The sequence below is a fragment of the Pleuronectes platessa genome, chromosome 13 (genome assembly GCF_947347685.1).
Source record: "Pleuronectes platessa chromosome 13, fPlePla1.1, whole genome shotgun sequence".
NCBI lineage: Eukaryota > Metazoa > Chordata > Actinopteri > Pleuronectiformes > Pleuronectidae > Pleuronectes > Pleuronectes platessa.
In genome coordinates this window covers 9,171,529-9,192,112 of record NC_070638.1, presented here as the reverse complement: position 1 = coordinate 9,192,112, position 20,584 = coordinate 9,171,529, and the positions used below count along the sequence as shown (strand labels likewise).

The window sequence follows — 20,584 nt, the reverse complement described above, 5'->3', positions numbered from 1 at the left end:
CAGGCAGTTAATATATAAGTCATGACAGGAATAATTCAGTTGAGGAGACATTCCTCGATGTAATGTCTTCATTTGTTGGGTCCGTGGACACATCACTCGGATTAAAGCGAGAGTATAATGCAACACCTTGTATAGTCTCCTTAGAAAACAACCCTTTCACAATGATACAAATAACTGTCAACAAGGGCTAAACATTTGAAAGAAAAAAAAATGTTCAACTTGGAAGATGAAAGGAACATATATGCTCCCGGGGGAGTGCCATTTTGACAGAATTAGATCATTGCTCGTTCAATGTATAACATGCTGTTGCTTCTCAGTTTTTTTTTGTTGCAGGGGAGTTGATGAAACACGCAGAAAGAGGTGAGTTTAAAAAAAAAAACTCTCTTGTGTGCAGCAGGGGCACAGTTTCACAGGTTTGATCTACCCTGAGTGATGCTTAACCCCCCATAAAGCCTATATTTTACCCCTGCACCGAAACCCCGTCTCGATTTTCCGCTCAGGGAAAACGTCTCGGAATAAGTCAGGTGGCTCCCCAATGGCGGGGATGAAGAAGAAAAGAGGAGGAGGATGAAGGGTAGAAAGGGGGAGGGGGGGGGAGGATGTGGATGCGTCTCCATCACATGCCTGTGCCTCTGTTCTTGTTTGCTGGGGCAAAGCCTCCCCATTTCACCCTCCTAATCAACCCCGCATCTCCTCCACCCAACCCTGCCCAAACAGAGCTGAGCCCAGGCTTACTCAGTGCGTCACATAGACAGGGTGTCAGGGAAGAGCTGCAGCTGGAACATGGATTACATGAATAATGAGCTGGAGACTCGGGATGACTGGGAACGGAGATCGAGGCCTTGAGACAATTCTGATAAGGGGGTTTATCTTCGTGCAAGGCCAGCAGTAACCTTTAACACAATGGTGCTATCACTATCCACAGGCACCAAACATCATGCTGGTGCTTTCGTGTCTTCTAAACCTGGTCTAAACAAACCCACGTGTGCCGAAGAGGTTGGAGTGATACAGATGTGGTTTAGTTTTTTTATGCAGATGAGGAGGGTCAGCACTGTTTTGGTTTAACATTTGCATGAAGAGACATTTTCTTGATTCTACTCGGCGCACGGAAGAACCGAAAAATTAATAATTTTGTTTTTCCTCTTTCATTCTGACATACGTTTTTAATCTAGTGCGCATTTCAGTGAACATTTAAATATTTATTTTTTTATTCAATTAAGGCAGACTCTTTGCTGGCTTACATTAACGGGCGATTCTTATCAGGGATGTCTTCAGGACACATCCTGAACTCCTGCTAACAATGTCCATCCCTCGGCAAGCCTTTTTTTTTTTTTTACAGAATTCAGGCACCAGGACTTGACTTTTAAATCAGGACAGTTCAATTAAAAACATTTCTCGTTCGCAACTTCAGGAAAATAAAGGTTTTCTGGAGACGGAGGAGACTTTCCAGAGACTGCTTCAACCTTCAAGGAAAGTCACATGACAGGAGAAGCTGAGTGATCATTACCACTGACAAATGAATCTGCTAACATGTGATTACTGTTGCTTGTGTGAGCCATTATCATTTACTTTAATGGGTTTTTATTGAACAATGCTGGTGGAATTCTTTGGTTTGGCAACATAACCTCAAATTAAAGAATTCTAGAAAATCTGTGACTTTATTTTGAAAGGATTCTCGTCAGGTAGCCATTGAACTTGACTTTGTATGAGCCTTTAATTTCTTTCTCTGTTATTTATCATGTGATTGAATTGTTTAAAAAGGTCAAGAATGTATACAGGTGAAAGAATTAAGTTAACAAACTTTACAGCACTTTTTCCCTCCTGCACTCTGCTGCTCCTCTACAGTGGCAGGCACGGTTTCAATGCTACCGTGAAGCAGCTGACAGATGCCTGCTGGTGGCTGTCTCCATCGAACATGTAAGCTCGCCTCTCAGGCCGCGGTGGTCCGTGGAGTCCCCCATTCATGCAAAGATTTAGCCTCTCATTAAACACACATGCACATGCTGTATAGTCTGTCAGGGGGAAGCATTTGGATCTGTTATACAGCTCTGTCTGGAGTGTCTAGGAGAGGAACCAGGAAGGCCAGTGAAAAATAGCATCCAGGCACATTCCTTCGCAGTAGCCTGCTGCTATCTCTGGAGCACCGACCACTTTGATTGACTCAAGTGCGATGACCTTGCCCCGTTCCCTTCCACCAGCATTCCGGTCAATGCGAGGCAGAAAGCAGGAGCGCTGATAAGAGATGCACAGATGGAGAGATGTTGATGACAGACAGTTTCCTGCCCCTCATCTTCGACGAGACCATTGTGCCTCACACACCCAGCGGGAATATGCAGTATAAGGGGGGATTGCAGATGTAGATAGTGTAAAACAAACAAAAGAGTTCTTTGTGCTTTGCTATTTTACTGACTTTCCTCTTTCTGCACACTTATTTAATTTCCTGCACGGCAGGAGAGGGCTTCCTTATCTTGGACTGTTTATACCTGCAAATCGCCTGGTGGCCTTTTGTTTGCAGGTGACCCGCCCCGAGGTGACATTTAATTCCTGCACAAAAAAATGTGCGGTCATGCTCTATGGCACAGACTCAGCCTGAGGAGATTACTAATACAGTGAACGCAACAGACCTGCATTCATTGCCTGTGGCGAGAGCTGGCCTGCAGGCACAGAGAAAGAGAGAGAGAGAGAGAGAGAGAGAGAGAGACCCAGCACACATCATTACACTGATTTGGATCGTATATGAGCACTAGCCATGCAAAAGTGAGTGAAATGAACAAGAAAGCATTGGCAGACGAAACAAAGTGGAACCAGTCTTAAGTTTATATTTACACATCAGTCCCTCTCTGTCCGAACAGACATGTCTGTGCACACACTAAAACGCACACGGGTCAAAGAAAGTGCACAAAAGCCCATTTACCAAATGCATCATAATTTATTTTATTGATTGCCATCCATTGCCCACTGTCCGCATTAGCTTTGACCCCAGCTGACATAAAAGATAAACCACCAGAAAAGTTTTGTTCCAATGGCATTCGTATCCGAACTCAAGCTCTCTGCGTGGAACAATGCTTAAAGATACACAAGTCATAATGAGAGAGGATATAGCAGGAGCTAGTATATGGCTTTGCTGTGTGGGTTTAATGTGTGATATAGAGGATGTCGTCGAAAACTGTCGCAAAGTACCTTCAATGGAAATTAGCTAAAGCTGGCTCAAGAAGTCGCTAGAAGGATGACGCAACAAGCTAATAAGAATATTCATGGCTTCAAATCGGCTTTTCATTCTGCCTGGTGTCAGCCGGTTTCAGCCCTTTATCTGTTTGCTCCTCTGCTGCACTCTGCGCTCAAATATACATTATATTAAATCAAGCAAATTCCCAATAAAGCTGTTCATATTTACACATTTCTCCGTTTCTGTAATATGAGGTATAAAAATAACAGGCTAGACGTCCCTTTCCAGGCGGCTGCTCGGCACGGATACAATCCTGATTTTATTACCACAACGTCATCTGAGAAGATCCCCATACACATAAATTTAAAGCGAGTGGCTGGTCTGGGATTTCAGCTATATTTACTAGTAAAATGACCACTCACCGAGACAGTTACAAGCTCATTCCTTTCTATGTCAGCTGCCATGTGGTCAAGTGAATAAGATGTATTAAAGAGTGAGCCTCCTGAGGGGTAAGCTGAATCTCGTGTTTGCTCGGCTGTACTGGTGACTCTCTTTTATGAGAATCGGACGGATTCTATCCAAACACAGTTGTTTCTCGGTGTGTTGCGTCTTGCACTGCCCACGGAAGCGGTGATGAGGTATTGGGCAGGAGATCCTCGTGCCCCAGCACCTGACTGGCCAGCCAATCGTGCAGCTGCATCGCTCAGTTATGCGGCATCCAGCTGATCAATGGTGAAACCGTATCCATCAGTCAGTCCCGGACATTTGTGTTTCAAAGTCTGGCTTCACTCTGGCCTCAGGTGCTTTTTCCAGAGCTACAGTTCGCTTTGATCGCCTCCGCCCAGCTTCCCTTTGGTGTTAAATATTATATGCCTGCTTTTGTTTTAGCGTGTTTGTTTAGCTCTTGTGCTTTTTGGTCAAATTAAATTAGCTCTGGCATGCCCTTTAAGCTATTTTTAAAGTTCTAGGTGAACACTTAACCGCACAAAAACTTAACAGGTTCTTGTTGACCCTGTAAATAATTTTGTCTCTGCTGCAAACCAGATTTATACTGTCGGCTTCACCTTCCCACACACAGGGAAAGGAAGAAAAGAAGAAAAGAAAAAAAAAACTCCACATCTATTTAATGTGCAGACTTGATTTTAGTTGAAACCCTTCTGCTTCCTCTCAAGATTAAACGCATTACTTTGTTATGACAGCTGAACCCTCCTGTGAAGCAGTGACTTACACCGAGCAAATCCAAAAGTTTAGATTCCGGGGTAAACTACTCTGTGGTCGCAAGCTGGACTCATCTATTATTTGAATTAGGCTGCCCCGGAGAAAGAAAGCAAGTGCAGACAGCCTTTAAGAAAGGAAAGAGTGAGGTAGGCCTCTGGAGCTGTGTTTATACAACTTGTTACCATAAGGGGTGTGAATTGAACGGCTCTGAGATGCTGCGGGCGAGTGAGATTTAAAGCATGCTTAACAAATGAAATCAAACTGTCAGAAACTCCTAGCCCATTAAATTAAGTGATTGTTCATCAGCTGGACATATAACAGCGACTTTTACAATCACAGCCCAGCACACACTGAAGCACCGGCCTCTCTCCTAAAGGGGAAACAGGTTTTCTAACGTGCGCATGTTGGACAGATACGTCTTCTTGCTGCTTTTGCTTTACCAAAAAAACGCACTCAGGAAATCGCTATTGCAATAAATCTGGGATGAGCCTATCAAGGGTGATATTGTATTTCATTTCCTCTGAGTGAAAACTGATCCTGGAGATTCATGGGACTGGCTCATTTCAATTTCAAGTTCTCTTATGATTCAAAACTTTCCAGGTCCTCGGATATTATTAAAAGAGCATATTGTTACGGGACGATGTACAGAAAGATATCTGCGGGACTGCATTAACACAAATTGAATGGCCGCACGCTAACTTCAGGGATTGGGACAAACTGTAATAGTAAATAAGCAGTAGGGGAATTAAATGGTTTGTCCGTCTCCATGTGGCTTTCAATCTGTAGCAAAGTCTATTGAACCCAGATGATGAACCCACTGCCTTATTTGTCGACATAGTTTCAGTTGGGCAGAATTTCCGTGCAAGACTGATGTATCCCATGTTTTCCCTTCCTTTGTGCTTGTTCTCCGCTCCCAGTCTGACCAGTCATCTGTGAATCTCCCATGGTTTAGCTGATAATTCATGATCTCACTGCAGTGGACCCGCAGCTTTCAATATGAATTATAAAATGGCAAGCCAAGCATATCAATGGATGACAGACTGGATGTGTATGGCCCGGGGCCAGAGAGGAGTTAGAGCACAATAGCTCAGTCCCCCCCCCCCCCCCACCACCACCACCATTCATTCAACCACAGGACTGGAAATACCAGTGTGGCACCAGGGAGGGTCTTCCATCAGCACAATGTATGGCATTTCTTGAGACAAATGTTGTGCTGGGACGTGTTGTTAACCTTTGCTGCTGGTGCGCTGGAGCAGGGAATATTTCAAAATCAAACATAAATTAGCGAGAAAACCTACAATGTGTTACAGAGCAGCAGGAGAAGAAGACGAGAACATCTTTTCAGGAATCTCACGCTGCTTTTTGCCTTTTCCTCAAACATGAGTCTCGTGTCGTCTGACTAGATCATTAATAAAAACTGCATTTGAATGTCTTTTATTCACACAGTCTGCTCACCCTGGAACACTTGGTGGTGCCTAAACAAACACAGCCTCTTCACTCTGATCCCCGTCTCTGCAGATATGACACAGCCATCAAACACCAACCACTTAATCTTTTACATCCCCCCCCCCTTTGTGCAATATTTAGATATGAGGAGCGAGGTGCCCGCCGTCCTTTCAACACAACAGCCAACTGAAAGTGTTGACATTGACTGCACGATATAATGCCCCCTAAACCTGGCTCTCTTTACTTTAAAGGATCACGATAACGGCTCTCATTCAGTCCCAGCAGGTAGGCGTCCGTGCACTTGGCCCGCCTTTGTGGACGCTGCCTTTGAATCGGGTCATCTGCTTTCAGATCTGCAGACTGGGCGGTCGGAGACATCTCAAACAAACCTGATACCTGCGTGACCTACTTTATCCTAACAGGAGAATAGCTTTATATGAAGTGTTATATAACGACGCAAGGATGTGGAAGAAATGGAGAAAAAATAATGAGAGTAAGGAGCCTATATGTAGAACATGCCAGCGTGAGGCCCCTGTTGCTTCTCAGTATTAATTTAAAAGGTATATTACATCCTTAAGATGTTCATTAACACAAACCCATTCTACAAACGAGAGGTTCACAGGAAATGATGCATCGGGCAATCCAGCGTTACTGTTGTTCATTCTATTTCTGCATTTAGTGTTTACTCTCCCAAACTACTGCTGCTGCCGCTTTCTATTAGATGTGCTTAACCGGGGATACACAGGCTGACTTCAATAATGCAGCAGTCTTGATATAAATGCAACACATTTGTCACTGGTAGTAGCACTAACTGTGACTGTTAATTAACACAAAAAAAGAATTCAGCGAGGTATCTGACAGTGGCGTGCTGTCAGGGCGAGCATGATGACCCTTTAAAGCCCAAAATAGACATCAATTAGACGATATTAAGGTGGAAATGACATCTCTCCTTACATCTGATCTCAGATTCTATCTCTCCTACTGAATAGGATATTGCCTGTTTGCATTTATTTAGCAATTTACTTCCGACTTGACAGCCAGCCATTGTCTCCGAAAGCTCTGACAAGTGATTAGCTATAGCTAGCTGTAGACAAGTGTGCTTGTCAAGCTTCCTTTGTATTATATGATATTTCATGTAGTACAAGTACAGTGCGGAAACTGTTCTCATTAAAATAAAAGTACTTTCTTCTTAGGCGGTAAGTGGCAGCAGTAGCAGGTGAATAAACAAATCCGGGTGTGATTTCTCATCTGTGTGCAAGAGCTGCAGTCGGCTTGAGGAGTTTGAGTCGTGCGGCAGCTTTGAGAGATAGTTCAGAGCGTAAATTGTGAGTGTAGAAAGTGAGCGAGAGAAAAGGTGTGTGATGCTGAGAATTACCAGTATGGCTTTGAAATACCAGTAAATATATATGTGCAGTTTAGGCGGTTTGCCAGTATATAAATCCTACAACTCCTCAAGAACAAAACCAAGCACCCCATACTCTCACTGCTGTCAGACTCCCTCGTCTGCAACACTGCTCATATATACCACGGCTACAGAAAGATTGCCCTCACATACTACGGTCCATCATCAACAACTGCTGTCAAATATGGCGGTGACAAAATGCCAAGAAGTTACGGTGAATTCATTCCTTTACTCAGTACTGCCAGCTTTTAACCCATCACAAGAAAGTGACATTATATACAGTATATTATATCATATATATATATATGTTATTATAAGTGTTGCACTCGTCTGTTTCACCTCTGTGAGATACTCTATAAGGTCTGGACTTAATTACATCTACTCTGAAATTAAAATACCCGGTCTTTTAATCCACGTCTTCTGCGTAGTTATCACATTAATCTATTCCTCTCTTCTAATTAAAGCGGAGGGTTCTCTGTGAACAGATCTGTAGGAGGTTCTGAGGAGAATATTGAGATCTCACAGGAGTGTCATTATAAGTTAATGGTAAATATTTAGAAGATTATAATAGATCGCTTTTTTTTTTCTGGTTTAAAAGAATAATTCTAATCCCTCTATGGACAGGGAATGTGAAGAAAGCTGAAGGTGCCTGTGTGTGTGCAGCTCTCCTTGTGTAAAAGTAATCACACGTCACTGATATCCAACTTAATTGTGCCCTGCTGCTGCGCCATGTGCAGCGAGAAATCAGATTACAGCTGCTCATGTAATTGGAAAAAAAATAGTTAATTAACTTTAATTCAACTTGGAAAAAATGGCCATTTCCTGGCCACTTGGAGACATTCAGACCAAATTAGTGATCTTTTATCAACCTTTTAAAATCGATACGATGAAACCTATAGCAAACACTTATTTACCCATCAGCAGCTGGATGGAGCAACAGTGGAATCCACATTAATGAATCACATTTATGACCACCTATCAAATGTGCGTAAAAAATTCTGTCTGCTTTTTACCCTCTTTTAGCTCTCTCCCAATTCCTTAGGAAAATTCATTTGTACATCCAATGAACTCATGAATCCTTCACAAGTTCTTCATTCATCATTTCAAGTCAACAGACCTCCAGTTAGAGCAGCTTAGCTCAGCAGTTCTAAGGTCATCTAACAAATGAAATGAGGCCAGTTGAATTAACTTGAAATCAACACAACTTACAAATTACATTAAGTTAATGAGAAAAGATGACTTGATTCCACTATGTCCTTGTAATATAATTGTTCGCGATACAGTAGTTCATTCCATTCCATTTTGCACAGATCGATGAAGTTTGTCAGAACGGAGACCCGACTGGAGTTCATTCTTACCACTGAAGGGAAAGTCAATACCAGGAGAGAGAAAAATCACTTTCTTTTTAGCCATGTCAATTAGCATTTCAAATGTGAGGAATGTGTGGGGGTGGGGGGGATGATAACCTGATTATACTCTTTCCTGGTGAGGGACAGAAGGTAATTATCAAGTAGGGAGCTTTCCTTGCAGGGACTCGGATGGAAACGCAGATCATAAGCACTGCCATGCAGGCCCTCAGGGCTGGACAGGCTGAAGGTGAGTGGCATGTGGACAGAACCAGATATTGTTTTCAGACTGACACACACACACACACACACACACACACACACACACACACACACACACATTCCTTTATTGATGGATGTGCAAATATGCATTCTTAGTCCTGAGAGCCCTCACATCAACTGAAACCCAAAACCTGGACTTTCTGCATACCAAAGCAGTATTCATCTTAAAGAAAGCCAGCAAGACTATTCAACTGAGTTTCTGAGCCACAGTAAATCAGAGGGCTATTCTTCAAATGCCTCGGCAGGACTCTTCTATATTATCTAAAATTGCTAATCTACAAAAAAAAAAAGCATCTCAGCTTGAAAGAATGCTGCGATAGCCTGTTCCATGGCAATCTGTCTTTGTTAACAAATTGTACACTGCATCCCGACCCAGAATAAAACTGGAGGAGAAATCTATCACAGAACAAAACAGCGAGAGAGAGCGAAAAGACAAAACTCAAACTGAAAAGAAGCCGCACTATACCCGCCGCAAAATGATGTGCTTCAACATCTATCTGTAATCAATGCTTGGCACACTAGCATGTGATTTGGGGTTACTTTGTTTCTCTGGTACAATGGGACTGAAAGGGGAAAAATGTAATAATCATCATTAAGCAGACATACCAACATCAGTGGTTTTGATGGGCCCTTAACAGACGGGAGTGTTTTGTGACAATACTTGTAATTATAGCCAAATGTACTAATCCAAAGCGAGGGAGGGAAACAAAAAAGAGCTCTGGGATGTCGTGGCAGACAATTAAAAGCGGCGCCAAGTTCCTTCCCAGGGCCTCAGTCTGGAACTGAATCAAGTGCCCTGCCTTTGATGCTTTCAGGTGCTGACTGATCAGAAGGATCAGATTTAGGCGCAAATAAAAAATGCATCAATTCTCTGCGGCTCCGGTGCTTCTAAGTGCACCGAGGAAATCTGTTAGAGAAAGCTCACTTTGCAGAAAAGGTGCAGCGAAGTTCCTCTGGCGTGGGGACAGGGAACAGAACACCTGGCCTGTGGGCCGAACGCGGCCTGCGATACACTGTGATCCTGCCCACAAGGTAATTCATAAATACAAAAATAGCAGCACAGAAATACGAGAAAGAAAAAAATAGGTTGGGGGCAATTATATTTTGCTGTGATAAAAGAAAGTAACAAAAAGAATAGACTAACGTCCTTGAAGGATGTGCCCTCCAGCTGCCTGCCTGTCCAGCTGACGGTCAAGGTGATTACTGTTTGTTGACGACAAACCAATGTTCCTAGTTTGCAGGGATCCTCTTGCAGGAGTGACAGGGACCACATGCAGCTAAACCTCGAAGGAGTTGCAGGAATGTGATTGGTTGAAAGTATCGCTCCTCTGTAGAGTTTGATGGCCAAACAAACAGCCTTCACAGGACTGTATTCTGACATTGAGGATGAGATGAAGTCTGAGAGGAAGTTTTGTGTTGAGAGAGCTAATACATGAAAAGCTGAAGCCTAATTTAGCAGGGAAATTTGAAGGAGTGCTTTGTTGTTACTCCAGAGCTGCTTGCATGAGACAAAGTAAAATTGTCTCAAAGTTTTTGTCTTGAAGAACAATCTCAAAGTGAATTATTGATAAGGCACAAGATATTGAAAAGACAGAAATTGTCAGTTTTTTCTCTCTTGCCTGTGATGAACAGATCGACCAAAACAAAAACCACCCAACCAGCCATTTTTTGCTAATTAATTTAACACAAGAAAGGAATCGCTATCTTTGCAAACCATGACTGGCAATACCACTGTCAGTCCTGGACAAGAATGACTTTGGGAAAACTACCTTTTATTATTTACTAATTACAGCCACCACATAAGAGAGGTTAGGGTCATATACGTGCACAAAAGTCAAGTATTACCTTCAAAAAATGCTGTACAGTTTAAAACTGCAGATAGTGAAAGGCCCACTGCTCCTGTTTTAAAGGAAGGATTCTGAAACAATGTGTGTTGCTCTGGATTTGAAGACATTTTCTCATTTGATCACCAGGAAATTATCTCATTTGAAATGAGGCTTGGCGAAAGTTTGGATTCTTGCGCCTGCCTCCTCAATCCCAAGCACTGTTCCTGCCGTCTCTAGGCTTCACCAGCTTATTCTCATTTTCATCCAATCACAACCTGACACACGCGCCTTGAGCCAATCACCTGCAAGCTGTCAAACTTTGAAAATGCCCTCTCTCCCCTGTCATTCAGCTGTCAGTTCAACCCTATGATCGCTGCATGAGCCACCTCCACCAGCGGACCAGAACATCTGCATCTCCCATCACGATCGCCGACCAGATGCCTTTTGTTAAACATCCTAACTCTTCATCATCACCACCAGCGCTCGTCCTGGAAGTCTCCTTCATTTTCTGCTTTCCTCGCCAGGGTCTATGTGCAGAAATCTATTCATCTTGATGATAATAAATTGAATTTTATTCTAATTCGCTGATTCTCATTTCTTTACCCCTGAAGTTTCTCCTGATGGAAATACCTTTTTCAAACTCCAAGGGTAAACCCAGAGATGAAGAACTCGGCAGCCTTGCTGCATAACAGCTCTTCACTTCTTTTGTGGCAGCGACAATATTTGCTTATAAATTCACAGCATTTATAAAGCTGAATAATAAGTGGCTTCTTGAAAGGTGGACCAAAATTACATGAAAACTACTTCTGCTGAGCAGCTCCATGGTAACTCACCTTGTGAACAGTGAAAGCAAACGAGAAGGAGCAGGAGGCAGTGGAGCACTGGACACCTCCACAGTGCGGAGGCCATTGTGTGCTGCGTGCAAACAGTCCTGGAGCCTGTTGGCTAATAATAGTCGTTCAGTGTGTTGCGGAGGGCGAGCAGAACGCTGGAGCGGTGTCAACGATCAGTAGTTCTTGGAGAAGCATCACCAGTCATCTTCTCATCTGGAAGAAAGAGAGAGGAGAGGGTGTACAGATTTAGAAAACGGACGCCCATCATTTGCATCATCGTAGCTGAAGCTTTGCTGCTGTTTAAAATTCTAACAAGATAGATTTCAAAGTCTATACTAGAACATATGATATAATAAGTTGATTCTATACTATTTGTAAATACTATTGCAGAGCCCCTGTTTGAAATTGATTGTGCCGGTTGCAGCTTTTCTTTCTGAAACTGTAAAAGTGACCTGCAGCTATTGAGCTGTGCCACTTAAGACCCACTGCAGGACTCGGTCCACCGACTCTCTGAAGCTGCACAAACAGATGTTCACCTGTTTATTCAAAGGTCGGTGAAGCTCGACTCGGTTCACAAAACCCTGAACTGGAGAATCAGTTGCCGTTGTTTTTGTTATTTTGGTGAAATCCTGACTGAGTGATCATGACTGAGGTAAAAAAAATTAATTTGGCCAGGTTCCTGAGCTCCAGATGGATCATCACCCCAGAAATTCAAGTGAGCAGTGTAAAATAAGAAGAAAAAAAGAGGTATAAACCAAACCCCGGCACAAAATCAAGGTCTGAACCAAACCCTGGATTTGGAGAATCATTAGACCCCTGCTGCTGCTGATTCAGTTTCTCCTCTGGCTGTGTGCACTGCAATAAAATAAATCATGTGTAAATCTGAACACCATGAGAACAAAAACTCCTGGCTGCCGTTTGATTGACTAAACAAAAGCATTTTTTCACCCAAATATCCCCCAAAAATTGCCCTCAAAGGTTTATGAGGGCACCGGAAACAAAGCAGATAGCGTGCCTGCTCCTCGGCACTTATTCAGCACTCTGAGTGTTTACACTGCCTCGTTCTTCCACTCGTCCCTGTTCCACCTTCCCCATTTACTCCCAGATCCCCGCGGGAGAAAGCTTGTCGCTCCGGCAACACGTCCACGCAGGACGCCATTAGAGACACGGCTGCTTTGTGAGCTACTTTTGTCTCCTTCCTTATCAAGGGATGGCAAAACAGTCCCTTTGTCTGCGGAAAGCTGCAAAAGGTTAGAGCCTGGGACAGACTAGCACCCCAGACAGATAAGCTGCTTGCCAAAGTCAAACACCGAGGAGGGATGTGTTGTGTCATATGTGAAATGCCACACACAAACACACACACACACAAACACACATAAGACTCTCATATGCATGCCTGCACAGACATATAGCCAGGACATGCACACTCTTGACGGCATGGACACACATGTGCTGAGAAAGGAGGCGCACAAGCACTCACATACTCACACACTCACACACACTCACACACAGATATATTGCATTTTGTTTATTCCCTTGTGGTTGCCATCAAGCATCTCCTCAATAAACACACACAAACACACACACACCCACAGCGGCACACACATATTCCCACTGTACACAGGATCAGTCACTTGGTAGCCACCGCTATGCAGAGGAGAGTGAATGTTTCCAGTTTCTGAATGCAGCTCTCGTCAGCCACCCTGATTATTTTATAATGAACCTAACTCTGAGCAGCAGAGCAGTCCGCCCTGATCACTCTCCGGGCCTCACTAATGTGCTTGGATATTTTTGGCAACACGAAAAACCCACAAAACATGGGAAGCTTCCACATTAGCATGCTGAGTAATAATTTAAGTCACTGTTGGATTCATTCTATACGTAAACCAGTGGCTGGCCGGGACTTAACATTAGAATAAAAGCCCACTGGATCTCCACCGAGTCTGACGCAGCCTGGGAGTATTTATTTTCATTTGAGGTCACTCTGGTCGAGCGGTCGTGCAGCACAGTTTGTGCCAAGGAAACACACATACGGCTTATTTATAATTTATCACTTGAACTTGGGTGGCTTTATAGGAATCGTGGTTTTATTTGTCTTCCAGTTGTTTATCTGCCAGTGGCGCCTGACCAGATCAGATAAGAGGGAACTGGAGTGGGGGGGCTCTCATACTCTCCTCTATGGGAAGCCTCACACCTCATCCACGGAGGCTGCACATGCTCTTAAGTCTCGTAACAAGACTTTGACCAGTTCAATATTGGGCAGAGCACCAAATCTCCAGAGACACGTATGACTTCTTCCTCAGCCATTTATCATCCCTGTATATGAGGCCCGGGGCCATGGGGTAACCATAATGGTGGTTGACAGGAGGAGATTGGAAACTGTTGGGGGCACATCCCCTGGCTCCCCTGGCCCCTCTGGCCTGCTGGGCCCTCTGAACCACTCAGCCCCCTCGGACACCAGGGGGCGAGAGCCTGCCAGGCCTCTCAGAGGAAGTCCTGCCCTCACCACCCCAGGGTTCTTTCTCCTGATGGGCCGTCGCCCCGCTGAGTAACACGTCTCCTTTCTCTCCTAAGCCGGTGGAGGACACAGCCGTGCTCATCTTCCTAAAAACACTGTTTTGTTTGGGGGACTTTCTGCACTGAATTGGTCCGGACTTGAGATAAACGGATTATGTGATTAAGATGAAGATGCTTTTGCACAAGAACTATCACATAAATCTTAATTTCACATCAGGGGACAAATGGGGGAGATGATTGTTGTGGGAGGGGAACTAAGATGTTCTCAAGCAGAAAATGATTTGAAGAGGAAAGTGAGGCCCCTCCAGAGATATGTACACCGAGCCTCCACCCTCCTCGAGCCTGGGAATCGAGGTCACTTGGCCAGCGATTTTCACAAAATGATCATCATGTTCCACTGACGCAGACGTGCACAAAAAAAAGGGTGCACAGTTATGACTGTCACCACCTACACGCCATCTAATGTGCAGCAACATGTAACATACATGAGAAGACCGCAGACGTTTCGAAAGTTTTTCCCCTTTCCATTTGCTCCTCTCCAAAAAAAACCCGCAAGTACATATATATTCGCTCATTTTTCTCTCTCCCTATTAACAATACGTCTTTCTGGAAACAAGGCGAGAAAAAAAAACATCCAGCAATGAAATGAAAAATGATACGCAAACATTCACGACATCTGTTTTCCTTTTGTCTCCAACGCGTACATGGTGGAAACCCGAGGAGAGAAATCTATCATCAGTTAAGATAATGGAGAAAATCACAGTCCACAGCAAATTTTTCACATCAGCCTGATAGAAATAATAAGCAAGCATTTAGAGGAGGATGGCAAGCAATTAAAACATAATTAAAATAAATGGATAGACGGAGACAGCCCACATGTCTTCACATGAAATACAAGGCTGAGTGCAACAGCCGGCAAAATGAATGTGAGGCTCCTTTGACAAAGCTTGTGTCTGCCCAACTCAAGCTGGAGAGGAGTCCGGTGAAAGAGAGAGTGGGAGACGGGGGGGGAGTTGGGGAGTTGGGGAGTTTGTAAGCCGAGTGGGACTAAATAGAAGGGAGAGGGAGAGAAGAGGAGGAGAAGAATGGAAGGGGGAGAAAGGAAGGGGGCGGGAGGGTCACCGCGGAGGATTGACAGCCTGTGAGTATGGCCTGACCTCCTGGGTTCGCCTCCAAGTTTTCTCCACAGGCTTAGAGAAGACAAAAATAAAGCCCAGGAATGTTAATTTATTTTCAATTGTCAACGCAGAGAGAGGCGAGAGATAAAGAGCGCATACATACATATCAAGTAAGACTGAAACAAAACTAATGCGCAAGTCCAAGTGTTTGCTGAAAAACCCACAAGTGAAATAGAGCTGTGGCTCTGTTGAGCCGCATCTCGCCAGCACAATGATTCGTCTTTGAATAACCACCAATTTGGAGAACTTTCTGCTCCGCCTCCACGCCCTGCATTCGGCACGAAAAAAAGACTAACACGTTGGAGGGAGAATTTCATCCATCAGAAAATGGTTGATGGGTAAGAAGGGGGAGACAGGATCTACAGGAACTAAGAAAATACAGCCCCCAGACTCTTCCTCTGTCCTCGTGCACCCTGATGTTCCCAAGGAAGTCTTTTGTCATGTCGGTCCTGTCAGGCCTGCGCTTTCCCGCCCTAGAGGGACATGATGTCATTTCCTTGGCTCCACCAGTGATGCAGAGGAGTTGCCATCAACTGCCAGAAACGGTGATGGGCCGACACCACATGCAGCAAACAGACAGCGTTTCATCAACTGATGGGATGTGCGACTATCAGGATTAAAGATTGGTGTAAACTGTGCTTTACAACTGTACACATGTGTTTGAGCTAAAATTATTCATCAATAAGATCTGATGATCGGAAGATGGTAATTTCCTTTCTAAGACACAAAATCCATTGTGTTCGATTGTGAATTTTTCTTTGTCTATTGCTCTTCTGTGATAGTTAAATGTATAATTTGGGATTTAAGACTGTTGGTTGGGCATAAATGACAACTGACTACATTAATGTACGATTTGATGGACATTTTACAATATTTGTTGACATTTTATTGATTTAAGTTTTGACCAGAAGTAAAATCAGTTTTTACTTTTAAGAACAAAACAGTAACCTGAAGCAAAACCTATTTTTTCATCAATTGCAGTCCTACAACACTAGAATTCATGATTAATATATTTCTAAAAGAAAAGTTTGGTCAAATGTCATTAGATAGTTAAAAAAAAAGCATTTGCTGCAAAGAGTCGAAAGAGACATCTTCAAAATTTAAATGTGCACCACCGAAATTAATTAGTTTTTCTGACAGTGGACCAAGAAAAAGCATTAATATTCGCATTTGGAATCAGGACAAGGCTTTAGTCAATGAGTTTTTTTGCTTCTTAGCTTTCAAAAAGAACAATTGATTGTAATTTGGTTACTGAATTATTACTGATGGAGTTCAGCTGCAATTTGCTGAAAGTTTGTACTATTTTCTGAAGACTTTTAGGGAAATATAGCGTTGGATTACTTCCTATAAGCCAGTGTGAGCTACTATATCACACTGACTGCTTCATTCACCTTCCAAAAATATTTCATAGAGCCATTTTCACAACAGACGCGCTCTGAGCTACTGGGAATACTACATTATGTTGATGGGGTAAAGCGAGCAGGAGGCAGGATGGAAACATCATCAACACATCTACTCTCTCTCTTTGAATTCTCTGGACAACGACCAGCTTCATCAACAGTTGGACCAGTTGCACCAGACAATCAACAGACCGGTAACGTCTGTTTAATGTCCTGTCCCACTGAGTCAGACATTTGCGTTCACACGTGCAGTTCCTCCGAGTGTTACGATGAGTTCAGGGTCGCACGTGTGAATGAAAGCGCCAAATGTCAACAGGTCCCTTTTTTGGAAGAGGGTTGATAGATTAATATAACTTCTTATAGACTCTTTTATTTAGGCCTTGGTCAGAATGAGTTCTTGTAACTTTTAAATATGAAAAAGTCAGTTCAAGGCACATCAATCCAGTCTTTAATGGCTTTTTTTAATTCTTTTTTTAATGGCACCAACTTAAAAGGAGACCTTGGAAAAAACAAAACATGCTTTTAAGTTGAAATGTTTTTCAGTGCAGCTCAAAGGGCCCCAACAGAATAAGCCCTGAAAAGGTGCGAAGCTATTTAGTTGAGTACACACAACAGTTGGTGTGTTCAGCGGCTCCTGGCCAAATGATTGAGGCTGGAGATAAGATAGTGCCAGCGGGCAGATGGACATGGAGAGACGGAGAGCAGAGAGGCTCAGTTAAGTGAAGGGAACAAAGAACAAAGAAGACTCCTGCTGAACAACCAGGTTAGTGTCAAGCAAAATGAGGCGGCGGAGGTGTGGAGGCTTCAGAAGGAGCTCAGCCCAGAAGCAGACGAGTTGAAAAGAGGAGTAAAAGCGGACGTTTGTGTAGATGCCAAAAGCAAAAACTGATGATTAATTTAGTTTTTTTTCAATTTTGAATTTGAGTTTTCAATTTACACTGACGTCCTCAAAAAGCCTGTTTCTGTCCGACCAACAGTCCAAACCCCAAAGACGTTGACATACCACTCCTATAAAACAGAGAGCAGGCAGCTGTGTGGTTTGCTTGGAGCTGCACATGATGAAACAGAGATTTCTACATTTCTAAACAGCGTTAAGAGCAGTCGTAAGAGCAGAGCAACATCCAGAGCGGCCCAGTATACAGGTTTCTGATAAGTGGGAGTTGTGTGTGTGATTTTTAGTGGAAAATGCTTCATATGAGCAAGTGTGCGCTGCTTATTTCATCATAATTACTGTTAGAGACGCTGAAAATATTTGGCATTTTGATTCGAGCGACTAATAAGTGTTCAAAGTTGTTGAAGATTAATTTTCCGCCGGCTAATCAACTAATCATTCCAGCTGAACTATTGTAATAGACGATACCTTGTTGGAGCCGGTAATAAATTCAAATACACAGAATCGGCCGAATGAAGGGGAGAGCGGCTGAGATGTCACTCGGTAATATTCAAGCTGCATGCTTCACCCGAGCCGAGTCGCCGTTTGTGCTTGGCATTGAAACGAATGGGCTGACCTCAGAGCAGTTGGTTGAGCAGTGGGGTCACCGGAGAGGAGCAGAGAGCAGCTCGACACTGACACAGGAAAGCGTTGGTTTCTCCTTTCAATCAGCCTCTTCATAAATCGACTGAAAGCCGCACTTCTCGCCTCCGCTGCGCATAATTCCAGCAACACCCCCCCCCCCCCCCCCCCCCCGCACGCTCTTTATCCACAAACACGCCCACGCACACACTGCTCACCTCCAGCTCACTCTGTCGTTAAGGCACTTTTTTCTTCTTCTTTTTTTTTTACAAGGAGAAAACCCACAATTGGCCAGGCAACATTTACCCCACATAACTCACACACACACACAACAAATTTGTAGATGTTCACACCTTCTGGGGCGGAAATTGTATCGACACCATATAAAACTTTTACTCACTGTATAGCCGCTTTCACAGGGCACAGGCTTTTCCCGGCGAAATGTACATAAAGCAACTGCTAATACGTAACATCTGGGATGTTAATGAACAACATGCCCACGAGGAGAAATCCGTGCAATCAAGTCTCCGGCGTTACAGGAATCCATTCATGTGCTGCCATCGCAACAGAAAAAGATGTATCGTAATAATCAAACATAATTTCCGCATCTGACAGCGAATTGTTGAAACAAAGACAAAACAGCAGATGAGACGATGCATCTGGACCGCAGCGATCTCAGGTCGGGTAGAAAGCCTTTTTTCCGCCCCTGAGGTAAAATGACACATTATTTGTAAACTATCTCAGGGTTGTTGTTTGGGACTGGCTGTGGGTTTTTATCATTTCTGATGGGAAGCAGGAGGTCTCGGATTTGGACCCGGGAACTCACATGGCAAGATTCCGACGGGGCTAAAATTTACATAGCCCCAATTTTCAATTACATCTGTTCACATCCCCCCCCCCCCCCCCTTAAAAAACTAATCCCATCCAAATAGGGCTCATGACATAATAGGCAAAGTGCCACTTTTTTTGCCAAAAGCAAAGACTTTTCACTCAGAAAAATATGCAAATTGAGCAAAACACCATTAATCCGAGTGAGGGGTAAGTAGTCAACTCCGAGAAACACATTTGAATTGTATATGCAGCCCAGTGTAGATTTGGCTTTTAGGAGTGGGGAGGATCATGAAGTCAGAGGAGCTGCTTCCTCTCTTTATATGGTTATATCGGTGTAAAACATAACACCGCATAAAATTGTGAAATTGTAAAAACTGTAAAAACGCCAAATAAATTCTGATTGAGCTTTTAACATGTGAGGACTGGCTGCTTCTCCTTTTCTCATGTGAATATCTAAAGTGACTATTTTTTTGGTGTGTTGGACAAAGGCCATCTGAGAACGTCAGCGTGGGCTCAAGGAAATTGTGCGTTTTCATAAGTGTCTGACATTTTATTGGCAGAATGATTACGCCACAGACATAAATTAGACCGTTCCTAAGGTTTCGCTCAAATCATCGTTGGATCAAACTCCTGTAACACTAACTCTTGTGTATTCACATCTGCCAGTAATATAACCATCTCCATTCCCTCCTTGTATTTCAGCCACACAGCTGTTACGTTACCAGTCAATGTGTCCTGTGTCGTGTAGTGAGAAATTATTTTTATTGGGAGGAACATGAGCTGCTAACCAGATAATTTACATCACCCAGCGTCCGTCCTGACGTCCTGATTTACTCTCACTGCTCGCTGTGTTTTCCTATCGCTTTCATTTGAATGCAGTGCCTGTTAAGCAAAGACACAACTGCACGGTTCCCTTCACATACACGGATACATTCATCCTGCTGGTTTTCACCTTCAGAAAGTGGCTTCATTTAACTTCACATTACCGATGCACGATAAGTAAATGGGCTGCTTTCCCACCATGGACGGTTTGTGTGGTCTCTATTCATTCGGTGTCCGAGGTGACGGACACGCATTAAGGCGCCTTGATTCTGGGCTGTAACGTGTCCTCGGAGGCAGAGGCTATCGAGTGTCTCATTTCTTCACAGATCATCAGGGGACAATTTGTTAAATGACATCAGCACATGTTTGGTGTGTGACGCCAAGGCACGCATCACTTCGCATTGAGACTGAACGCTGGACGATGAACTACAGACTCCATAATGACCACAGAGTTGAAGAAACCGCTCCTTCAACATAAAACTCAAAATATAAACGTTATGACTATTGCAGGGCCATTGTATATACAGCTATGTTTACATAATCACTTAATTGGTTTCTAAGTTTAATGTTAGGGCTGGGAAATAAAAAAAAATATATATATATAATTTTATCTGTAGGAATGTAACAAAAGTTCACTATGTATCAATATATTGCTTATGCGTTGTGCAAACACAGTGAGGAGGTTTAACACAAAACTGATCTACCTCAGATTTGTACTGTTTAGTGGTTCTTCAAGTGTGTCTCTGATCATAAGAGTTTAAAACCAAACCATTAACTCAGAAGGTAAAAATCTGACTTTGAACA

The 20,584-nt window shown here is 43.4% G+C and overlaps 1 protein-coding gene across 1 annotated transcript in view; it reads right to left on the bottom strand.

Annotated features, from left to right (window-relative positions):
• Window positions 1-20,584, bottom strand: part of LOC128455176 (adhesion G protein-coupled receptor L2) — an 87,902-nt gene that overhangs the window by 55,090 nt on the left and 12,228 nt on the right. Inside the window, exon 2 of the mRNA XM_053438852.1 lies at window positions 11,520-11,732. Coding sequence (XP_053294827.1) covers window positions 11,520-11,595 — 76 coding nt within the window. The 5' untranslated portion in view covers window positions 11,596-11,732. The remainder of the gene's footprint in view (window positions 1-11,519; window positions 11,733-20,584) is intronic.